Consider the following 10,969-nt stretch of genomic DNA (forward strand, 5'->3'; position numbering starts at 1 on the left):
ACGCGTCCGCGCCGGGTTGCGCAACTTGGGAAAAGCCGGGCCGTGGCGTGACACGCATGAGGGGGGGGGCTAGAGGGGCCTATAGGGTCCTACGGGGGTCTATAGGGGCCTATGGGGGTGCGTAAGGGGGGGGGGACTCTATAGGGGTCTATAGGGGCCTATGGGGGTGTTGGGGGTGTGTAGGGGATGTTGGGGTTCCATAGGGGTCTATAGGGACCTTTAGGGGTGTGCAGGGGGTTGGGGCTCCATAGGGGTCTATAGGGATCTATGGGGGTGTTGGGGGTGTGTAGGGGATGTTGGGGTTCCATAGGGGTCTATAGGGACCTTTAGGGGTGTGCAGGGGGCTGGGGCTCCATAGGGGTCTATAGGGGTCGTTGGGGGTGTGCAGGGGTTGGGGCTCCGTAGGGGTCTATAGGGGGTTGAGGGGGGGGTCTCGTGCACCCCTATGCACCCCTATACCCCTCTCTATCCTCCTGCATACCCCTATATACCCCATGCATTCCTATGCGCCCCTGTGTGCCCCTATACGCCCCTATATCCCCCTCCACAACCCTGGGCACCCCTATACGCCCTCCTGCACCCATATACATCCCTATGCAGCAGTACAGCCCCCCCCCGCGCACCGTGCACCCCCCCTGCACCCCTATACCTCCCCGTGCACCCCCATGTGCCCCTATACACCCCTATATGACAGTGTAGCCCTTCTACACCCCACATACACCCCTATGGGCCCCTATACACCCCAAGATCCCCTATATGCTGCTATACCCCCTATACACCCCCTATGGACCCCATACACCCCTAGGCACCCTGATACACCCTGCTCTCCCCCCCCACACACCCTCTATACCTCCCTATGCCCCCCTCATACCCCCGAATGTCCCCCTATGTCCCCCATACCCCCTATACACCCCTGCACCCCCCATACTCCCAACACCCCCCTATACCCCTTATATTCACCAATATACTGCTCTATACCCCCTGTACACCCCTATACCCCATACATCCCCCTTACACTTCTATAGCCCTCTATATCCCCTATAGCCCCTACATCCCCCATGCACCCCTGTACCCCCTATATCCTCCATACACCCCTATACACTCTATATCCCATGTTTCCTATACCTCCTATACCCTCTATAGCCCCTATATCCACCCATCCACCCCTATACCCCTATATCCTATGTCCCCTATGCCTCCCATACCCCCTATATCCCCTTATACCCCCTGTGCCCCCTATATCCCATGTCCCTATACCCCCTATACCCTGTAATATCCCCCTATACCCCCTATATCCCATGTCTCCTATACCCTCTATACCCTGTATATCCCCCTATAGCCCCCTATACACCCCTATATCCCCCATACGCCCCTATACCCCTATAGCTCCCTATATTCCCCTATAGCCCCCTATATTCCCCTATAGCCCCCTATACTCTCCATACATCCCGACACCCCCCTCCCTCCCTCCCCCGCCCCCCGCGGTGGGCGGAGCCGGCTCCTCTCCCCGCCCCCCGCGCTGACCTCACCGCGATGCTTCACCTCCCCCCTCCCCCGCCGCTCTTCCCCGCCAGCCAATCGGCAGCCGGGGCGGTGCCTCGCCCCGCCCCCTCCGCGCGGCGCGGCCAATGGGAGGCGCCTCGGGGGCGGGGCGTGGAGTGGCCGAGGCTATAAGAAGGGAGCGACGGCGGCGGCCGCCATTTGTCAAGCGATGGCGGCGACGATGATGGCGACGGCAACGACGACGACGACGGGCGGGTTCGCGGGCGGCCCCGGCCTCGGCCTCGCCTCGCCGCCGCGACACTTCACCTTCGAGCTGCCGCCCGCCGCCGCCGCCATCGCCTCCCCGCCCCGGCCCCGCCGCCGCCACCGCCGCGTCCTCTACCCGCCCGCTGTGAGTAGCGCCCCGGACGCCTGGGCCCCTTTTGAGGGGGGTTCCCGGACGCCTGGGTCCCTCCTGGGGGGGCTCCCCCGGACGCCTGGGCCCCTTTTGAGGGGGCTTCCCGGACGCCTGGGCCCCTTTTGAGGGGGCTTCCCGGACGCCTGGGCCCCTTTTGAGGGGGCTTCCCGGACGCCTGGGCCCCTTTTTGGGGGAGTTCCCGGACGCCTGGGCCCCTTTTTGGAGGGGGGAGGAGCGTTCCCGGACGCCTGGGTCCCTCCTGGGGGGGAGGAGGAGGAGGGTGCCCGGACGCCTGGGCCCTCAGGCGGCCACGTCTGGGCCGGAAGCCGCAGATTTTCCGCGGGGGGTGGGATGAATCACGACTTCTTCCTCCCGGCCTGACTCACCCCCCCCCGCGCGGCGGGCCCAGGCGTCCGGGGGGCCCAGGCGTCCGGGGCTCCCATCACTGTGGGGCTCGGGGGTGGGGGGTAAATACCCCCGGGGGGGGGCAAGATTTGCCCCGAGGGGGGGTAATTCAACTACCCCAGTGACGCTGTGGGAAGCTAAGCAGGGTCGGGGCGGGTTGGGATGTGGATGGGTGACGCCTGGGGGGGGTATTTGCCCCCGGGGCAGTTGCTGACGCTCTTTTTGCCCCCCCCCCCCCCAGGTGCGACGACCCCCCCCCGGCGAGGAGCCGAGCGCGGCCAAGAGGCTCCTGGTGCTGCTGCTGGCCGTGGTGGGCGCCCAGGTATACAGCACCCCCGGGGAGGGGGCACCCGCCACGCTGGTGCCCCCCGGGACCCCCCCTGCTGCCCCCCGGCCCTTCCCGGGCCCCGCCGGGGGGTCGCGGGCGCCCAACGGCACCCTGGGAGCCCCCTCCTGCCCCCGGCCGCTGCTCTCGCCCGCCCTGTGGCCCCCCGTCGCCGTCACCGCCATCCCGGGGCCCGCGGCTCGCTGAGGGGCACCCAGGACCCGGCACCCGCCGCGGGGCGACACCCGGAGCGAAGGACTTGCGGCTGCGCCCGTCACCGTGGCCTCGGGGCAGCACTTTCGGGACCCGCCTGGCGCCTTTGGATGCTGCTGCACCCATCACCGTGGCCTCGGGGCAGCACCTCGGGGACCCTCTTGGCACCCGGACCCTTTGGGCGCCGCCGCACCCATCACCGTGGCCTCAGGGCAGCGCCTCGGGGACCCTCCCACCACCTCAGGGTGGCACCGGCACCTTGGGGTGTCGCTGTGCCCGTCACCGTGGCCTCGGGGCGGCGCCTCGAGGACCCTCCTGGCACCCGGCGCCTTCGGGTGCCGCCGCACCCATCACCGTGGCCTCGGGGCGGCGCCTTGGGGACCCTTCTGACACCTCAGGGTGGCACCAGCATCTTGGGGCATCGCTGCGCCCATCACCGTGGCCTCGGGGCTGCACTTTGGGGACCCTCCTGTCACCTCAGGGTGGCACCGGCACCTTCGGGTGTCACTGCGCCCGTCACCGTGGCCTCAGGGCGGCACTTTGGGGACTCTCCCCCCTCCCCCCACCCCCGGTTATTTATTCTATTTTATTCTATTTTATTTTATTCTATTTTATTGTATTTTATTGTATTGTATTTTATTTAAGTGGGATTTATTTAATTGGGGGATTTTGGGGCGTTTCGGGCTGTTTTTTGTTTGTATTTATGGCTGTTATTGGGGGGGGGGGGCGGCGCCCCTCCCCCGCCGGCAGCGCGCAATAAAACCCGGCCCGGACGCCTGGGCCCCCTCCCCGGCGCGTGACATCGCGGGGGTGGGACGGGGACCCGGACGCCTGGGCCCCTCCCTGGACGCCTGTGTGTGTGTGTGTGACGTCGGTGCTGGGGCAGGTTTTGGGGTGAATCGTGGCGGTTTTGGGGGCAGGGGCGGTGCCACCTCCCCCCCCCCGTTGTCCCCACAAGAGGGGACACGGGAGCAGGTGGCGGTTGGGTGCCACCACCTCTGGGTGCCACCTCACAGGGGACCCTGGAGGGGCCATGGGGACACCAGAGGGACCCCATGGGGACAGGGGACACTGGGGACACTATGGGGACACCAGCGGGACTCAGAGGGGATGTGGCAGGGCCACTGTCCCCCTGTGAGGACGGGGGGACCCTGGAGGGGCCATGGGGACCCCAAAGGGACACAGGGGCCACCAGAGGGAACAGGGACATTAGACAGGCCATGGGGACACCAGAAGGACCTCATGGGGACAGGAGATGCTGTGGGGACCCAGAGGGGCCATGGGGACACCAGAAGGACCCCATGGGGACAGGGCACCTCGTGGGGACACCAGAGGGGACAAGGACTTCCCAACAGCAACACAGGGACATGGCAGGGGCCACCCTCTTCCCCATGGGGACAGGGGACCTTGGAAAAGGCCATGGGGACACCAGAGGGGACAGGGACATTGGACAGGCCATGGGGACAGGGACATTGGACAGGCCATGGGGACACCGGAAGGACCCCATGGGGACAGGGGACACTGTGGGGACACTGGAGGGAATGAGGGCCTTGGGGACACCAGAAGGACCCCATAGGGACACCAGAGGGGACATGTCAAGGCCACCCTCCCCCATGGGGGTCCTAGAAGGGCCGTGGGGACAGGACACCCTTGAAGGGGCCATGGGGACACCAGAGGGGACAAGGACCTTGGAAGGGCCGTGGGGACACCAGCAGGACCCCGTGGGGCCACCAGAGGGGACAAGGACCTCAGAAGGGCCGTGGGGACACCAGCGGGGCCACGTCAAGGCCACCCTCCCCCCTAGGAGCCCCCACGGGGACGTCGGAGGGACGCGCGCGGGGACAGGAGGACGCAGAGGGGACAGGCGGTGGCTTTCCATCCCGGGTTTATTCCTCGCCCGGGGGCGGCGGCTTTTCAATATGAAAAAGGAAAACAAAAAAAAAAACGGGAAAAACCGACAAAAAAAAAAAAGCTTAAAAAGGAGGGAAACGAACCCAAAAAACCCCCAAACGAACCCAAAACCGGATGGACCGAGGGCGAGGGGACACGGCGGGGACAGGACGGGACGGGAGAGCCCCCCCGGCTGGGGACACGGGGGGGGGACACGGGCCACCGCCCGGCAGCCCCGCCCCCGGCGGTCGTTTTGGGGAGAAACCGGGGCGATTTGGTTAAAGGGGGCCGCAATAATTTAGTGGCGGGGGCCGTCGGCGCGGTGGGGACGGGGGACTTCCCCGGGGACACCAGAGGGGACAGCGGGGACGGTGGCTCTGCGGTGGCGAGGAGGAAGGAGCTCTGGTGACGGTGACGAAGGAGCTGCGGTGACGATGACGGAGGAGGATGAAGGAGCTGCGGTGACGGTGACGATGGACCGTGAAGGATCCGCGGTGACGATGACGATGAAGGACCTGCGGTGACGATGGCTCTCCGGTGACCACGACGGTGGAGAAGGACGAGGACTCGCCGGTGACGATGACGACGGAGGAGCGGCGACGTCTCCTGGGTGACGAGGGCTCTCCGGTGACGAGGACGAAGGCTCTCCAAGGACGATGACGACGGAGGAGGACGAAGGAGCTGTGGTGACGATGACGGAGGGGACCAGGGCTCTCCGGTGACCGTGATGGTGGAGGAGGACGAGGACACTCTGGTGACCATGATGACAGAGGGGGGACGAGGGCTCACCGAGGATGATGAAGACCAAGGATGGGGGTTCTCCAGTGATGACGATGATGAAGGACGGGGGTTTTCCGGTGACGAGGATGACGACGGCCAAGGACGAGGGCTTTTTCCGGTGACGAGGACGACGATGGCCAAGGACGAGGGCTTTTTCCGGTGACGAGGACGACGACGGCCAAGGACGAGGGCTTTTTCCGGTGACAATGACAATGATGAAGGCCAAGGACGAGGGCTTTCTGGTGCTGCTGGACAAGGCCGAGGGATCTCCGGTGATGAAGGCCAACATCTCTCTGGTGACGATGAAGGACACGGACTCTCTGGTGACACTGGAGAAAGAAGGACAAAGGCTCTCCATGACGACAGTGGACACGATGACCTCCGTGGTGACGGTGCACAAGGACGAGGACTCCGGTGATGCTGGAGAAGGAGGAAGAAGAGGATTTTCCGGTGATGATGATGGACAAGGACGAGGGCTCTCCGGTGACGCCACAGAAGGATGAGGAAGAGGGTTCTCCGGTGACAACGATGATGACGGACAAGGGCTCTCCGGTGACACCACAGGACAAGGAAGAGGGTTCTCCGGTGATGATGATGATGATGGACAAGGGCTCTCCGGCGATGCCGCAGAAGGATAAGGAAGAGGATTCTCCAGTGATGATGATGATGATGAAGGGCTCTCCGGTGACACTGCAGAAGGACGAGGAAGAGAGTTCTCCGGTGACGATGATGATGATGGACAAAGGCTCTCCAGCGACACCGCAGAAGGATGAGGAAGAGGGTTCTCCGGTGACAACGATGACGGACAAGGGCTCTCCAGTGACGCTGCAGAAGGATGAGGAAGAGGGTTCTCCGGTGACGATGATGATGATGGACGAGGGCTCTCCAGTGACGCTGCAGAAGGACGAGGAAGAGGGTTCTCCGGTGACGATGATGATGACGGACAAGGGCTCTCCAGCGACGCCGGAGCAGGACGAAGTTCTCCGGCGGACAAAGACGACGGACAGGGGACGAAGAGGACTCTCCGAAGACGGACGGACGCCGTGGGGAGGCGAGGGGGGCCCCCCCTCAAGCCTCCTCTTCGGCCTCCTCGCCGAAGTCCTCCTCCTCCTCGGCCGTGGCGTCCTGGTACTGCTGGTACTCGGAGACCAGGTCGTTCATGTTGCTCTCGGCCTCGGTGAACTCCATCTCGTCCATGCCCTCGCCCGTGTACCAGTGGAGGAAGGCTTTGCGGCGGAACATGGCCGTGAACTGCTCCGAGATGCGCTTGAAGAGCTCCTGGATGGCCGTGCTGTTGCCGATGAAGGTGACGGCCATCTTCAGCCCCCGCGGCGGGATGTCGCACACGGCCGTCTTCACGTTGTTGGGGATCCACTCGACGAAGTAGGAGCTGTTCTTGTTCTGCACGTTGAGCATCTGCTCGTCCACCTCCTTCATGGACATGCGGCCCCGGAAGACGGCGGCCACCGTGAGGTAGCGGCCGTGGCGGGGGTCGCAAGCGGCCATCATGTTCTTGGCGTCGAAGACCTGCTGCGTGAGCTCGGGGACGGTGAGGGCGCGGTACTGCTGGCTGCCGCGGGACGTCAAGGGGGCGAAGCCGGGCATGAAGAAGTGGAGACGCGGGAAGGGCACCATGTTGACCGCCAGCTTGCGCAGGTCGGCGTTGAGCTGCCCGGGGAAGCGGAGGCAGGTGGTGACGCCGCTCATGGTGGCCGACACCAGGTGGTTGAGGTCGCCGTAGGTGGGCGTGGTCAGCTTGAGGGTGCGGAAGCAGATGTCGTAGAGGGCCTCGTTGTCGATGCAGTAGGTCTCGTCCGTGTTCTCCACCAGCTGGTGCACCGACAGCGTGGCGTTGTAGGGTTCCACCACCGTGTCCGACACCTTGGGCGAAGGCACCACGCTGAAGGTGTTCATGATGCGGTCGGGATATTCCTCGCGGATCTTGGAGATGAGCAAGGTGCCCATGCCGGAACCGGTGCCGCCGCCCAACGAGTGGGTCAACTGGAAGCCCTGCAGGCAATCGCAGCTCTCCGCCTCCTTGCGCACCACGTCCAGGACGGAGTCCACCAGCTCGGCTCCCTCCGTGTAGTGACCCTTGGCCCAGTTGTTGCCGGCGCCGCTCTGGCCTGGCGTGGGGGACACGGGGGAGGGGTCAGGGACATGCCGTGGGGGACAACGGGGGAGGAGCAGGGCTTCGGGGAGGGCTCTTGGATCTCCTCGGGGGATGATGGATCTCCTTTGAAGATCTCCAGCTCCTTTGAGGAGCTCGATCGTCCTCCTTGGGCGTCTCTGACCCGCCCGTGGGGACCCTGAGCTCCCTAGGGACCTCCATCCCACCCTTGGGGACATTGAGGTCCTAGGGGAACCGCCACCCCACCCCTGGGGACCTCTTGCCATCCTCCTTCAGGACTTTGAGCTCCTCAGGGAGCTTCATCTTCTCCTTGGGCATCTCCATCACCTCTATGAGACCTTCAAACTTCTCCTCGGGATCTCCGTTGCTCTCCTTGGGGACTTTGAGCTCCTCGGGGACCTCAATCCCACCCTCGGGGACCTTGAGCTTCTTGGGGATCTCCATCTCCTCCTCAGGCATCTTCATCTGCCCCTTGGGGGACCTCCATCCCACCCATGGGACCCTCAGCACCTTGGGGACCTCAATCTTCTTAGGGACCTCCATCTCTTCCTTGGGGATCTCCATCTACTCCCTTTGGCATCTTCTTCATCCTGCCCCAGGTATCCCCAGTGCACCTTGGGGACCTCCATCGCCCTCACCTGGGGACCCCGAGCTCCTCAGGGACCTCCACCACCCTCCCCAAGTATCTCCAGTCCACCCTTGGGGACCTTGAGCTCCTTGGGGACATCCATGTCCTCCTTGGGGACCTCCATCTCTCCTTGGGGACCCCCCCCGTTCCTCAGGGACCACCACTCCTCGAGTGACACCTGCCACCTCCAGGGCCATCAAGGGGACACCAAGGACCTGCCACCCCCCCCCCCAGGATGTCCCACAGGTGGGACACGGCCACCAGGGCGGGGGCCAGCGACAGGACAGGGTGGGGGGGACACACGGGCGGGGACTCACCGAAGACGAAGTTGTCAGGCGGAAGATCTGCCCGAAGGGTCCCGAGCGCACCGAGTCCATGGTGCCCGGCTCCAGGTCCACGAGGATGGCCCGCGGCACGTACTTGCCCCCTGGGGGACAGCGCCGCCGCGTCACCGAGGGCGAGGTGACGCGGGGCCACCGTCACCTCCCCGGCCACACCACCACCAACCAACCACAGGTCGTGTCCCACCACCTCCCCAGAGGAGACACCCAAGGGAGAAGACCAGGGAGGAGGAGGAGGAGAACGCGCGAGGGCTCGGCGGGGGACGGGGTTCGGGGACGGTGACGGGGTTGGGGACAGCGAGGGTGACGGTTACACCGGTGGCCTCGTTGTAGTAGACGCTGATGCGGTCGAGCTGGAGGTCGCTGTCACCGTGGTAGGTGCCGGTGGGGTCGATGCCGTGCTCGTCGCTGATCACCTCCCAGAACTGCGGGGTCGAGGTCAGCGCGCCCGGACGCCTGGGCCCCCTGCCCGGACGCCGGGGGTCCCCTCCCCGCCTCGGGGACAACCCGGATGCCGGGGTCCCCCTCCCCGGACACCAGGGTCCCCTCGCGCATCGAGGACAACTGGGTCACCTCCCACCTTGAGGAGGACCTGGATGCCTGGGTCTCCTCCTCATCTTGGGGACAACGTGGACACCTGGGTCCCCTCAACTTGGGGACAACCGGGACACCTGGGTCCCTTTGTCTTGGGGACAACGTGGACACCCGGGTCCCCTCCTCATCTTGGGGACAACGCGGGACACCTGGGTCCCCTCAACTTGGGAACAACCTGGACACCTGGGTCCCTTCGTCTTGGGACAATGTGGACACCGGGTCCCCTCCTCATCTTGGGGACAACCCTGGACACTTGGGTCCCTCCTGGGCACCTGGATCCCCTCAACTTGGGGGACAATGTGGGACAACCTGGGTCCCCTCCCCACTTTGGGGACAACCCGGACACCTGGGTCCCTCCCGGACACCTGGGTCCCCTCAACTTGGGGACAAACGTGGACACCTTGGTCCATCCTGGACACCTGGGTCCCCTCCCCCACTTTGGGGACAACCCGGACACCTGGGTCCCCTCCCCGTCTTAGGGACAACCCGGACACCTGGGTTCCAGCACTGCAGGGCCTTGGGGAGGGGCGGAGCCTGGGGTGAGGGGCGGAGTCACCACAAGGGGCAGGGCCTGTCCTAGAGGGGAGGCGGAGCCATTCCAGGGGGTGTGACCCAGCCACGGGGAGGTGTGGCCACCCCAGGGGGCGGGGCCTGCCTGCCAAAGGGAGGGGTGGGGCCTGCAGGGGGCGGGGTCACATTGGAGGGGCGGGGCCCCGCTTGGGGCGTCGCCCCTCCCTCCCTCCCCGAAAACGGCCCGGCGGGAAGCGGAAGCGCCCAGGTGCCGCCGAAATTTCAAAATGGGGCCAAATTCGCCAAATACGAACATTTTTCCCCTCAAAACCACCCCGGTTCGTTCCCCGCATCTGAAACGGCGCCTCCAAAATTCCAAATCGCTTTTTTTTCCTTCCGTTTGCCCCAATTCCAGTTTTTTTTCCATGTTTTTTTCTGCATTGGGGAGGGTCCGAGTGGGGGGAGGGGACATGGGGGTGGGGGCCGGGGACCCCCGGTGTCCCCCCCAAGGTCACCTTGGCAGGGGAGGAGGGACCCACGCCCCACGGGCCCAAAATGGGCCAAAATGCCGCAATTTTAGGGTTGACGGGAGAGAAAAAGGGCTTAAAAAACGGCATTTTGGGGTGGAAACCCCAATTTTGGAGGTTCAGAGGTTGCGTTTTGGGGGGTTTCAGCTTGCATTTCTGAGGGTCTCATTCTGCATTTTTTCGGTGCAAAAAATCTCTCTTTTTGGAGCGGAAGGTCCCTGTTTTGTGGCTGAAAAAATTCCTCATCAGCAAAAAAAAGCCTTTTGCGCCTGGAAAAAATCCCTTTTGGGACGAAAATGAGGTTTTGATGGGGAAAGATGCCATTCTCGGGACAAAAGCCTCCATTTTGCGGCTGAAAAGCCCATTCTGGGTAGAAAAACCTCTTTTTGGAGACCGAAAAAACTCCATTTAAGGGATGAAAAAGAAAAAAAGAACATTTGGGGTGGAGAAATCCCGCTTAAGTGCTGAAAATTCTATTTTGAGGCAGAAAAACTGCATTTTTGGAGACTAAAAAAAAATGATTTTGCGGTACAAAGACGGTATTTTACAGCCAAAACCTTTCGTTCTGCAGTGAAAACTCCATTTTGGGGCAGAAAACTGCTGTTTTAGTGGCTGAAAAAGTTATTTAAGGGTGGAACATCCCTATTTTAGGGTCTAAAAACGGCCACTTTGGAGCTGAAAGCCCCTTTGGGGGCAAAAGCCCCTTTTTGGGGGCAGGAAAACTA

At 63.5% G+C, this 10,969-nt stretch overlaps 2 protein-coding genes across 2 annotated transcripts in view; one reads left to right on the forward strand and one right to left on the reverse strand.

Moving 5' to 3' along the window:
• Positions 1-1,530: 1,530 nt before the first annotated feature.
• IER3 (immediate early response 3) lies at positions 1,531-3,691 on the forward strand. The gene is made up of 2 exons (XM_067313878.1): positions 1,531-1,894; positions 2,547-3,691. The coding sequence occupies exons 1-2, from the start codon at positions 1,712-1,714 to the stop codon at positions 2,835-2,837; spliced, it is 474 nt and encodes a 157-aa protein (XP_067169979.1). The 5' UTR covers positions 1,531-1,711; the 3' UTR covers positions 2,838-3,691.
• Positions 3,692-6,570: 2,879 nt separating this feature from the next.
• The window catches only part of TUBB (tubulin beta class I), a 5,865-nt gene continuing 1,466 nt past the window's right edge, over positions 6,571-10,969 (reverse strand). Inside the window, 4 exon segments of the mRNA XM_067313777.1 lie at positions 6,571-7,639; positions 8,590-8,610; positions 8,613-8,699; positions 8,930-9,037. Of these exon segments, the coding sequence (XP_067169878.1) occupies positions 6,582-7,639; positions 8,590-8,610; positions 8,613-8,699; positions 8,930-9,037 (1,274 nt within the window). The 3' untranslated portion in view covers positions 6,571-6,581.

The sequence above is a fragment of the Apteryx mantelli genome, chromosome 32 (assembly GCF_036417845.1).
Source record: "Apteryx mantelli isolate bAptMan1 chromosome 32, bAptMan1.hap1, whole genome shotgun sequence".
In the NCBI taxonomy this organism is placed as follows: domain Eukaryota; kingdom Metazoa; phylum Chordata; class Aves; order Apterygiformes; family Apterygidae; genus Apteryx; species Apteryx mantelli.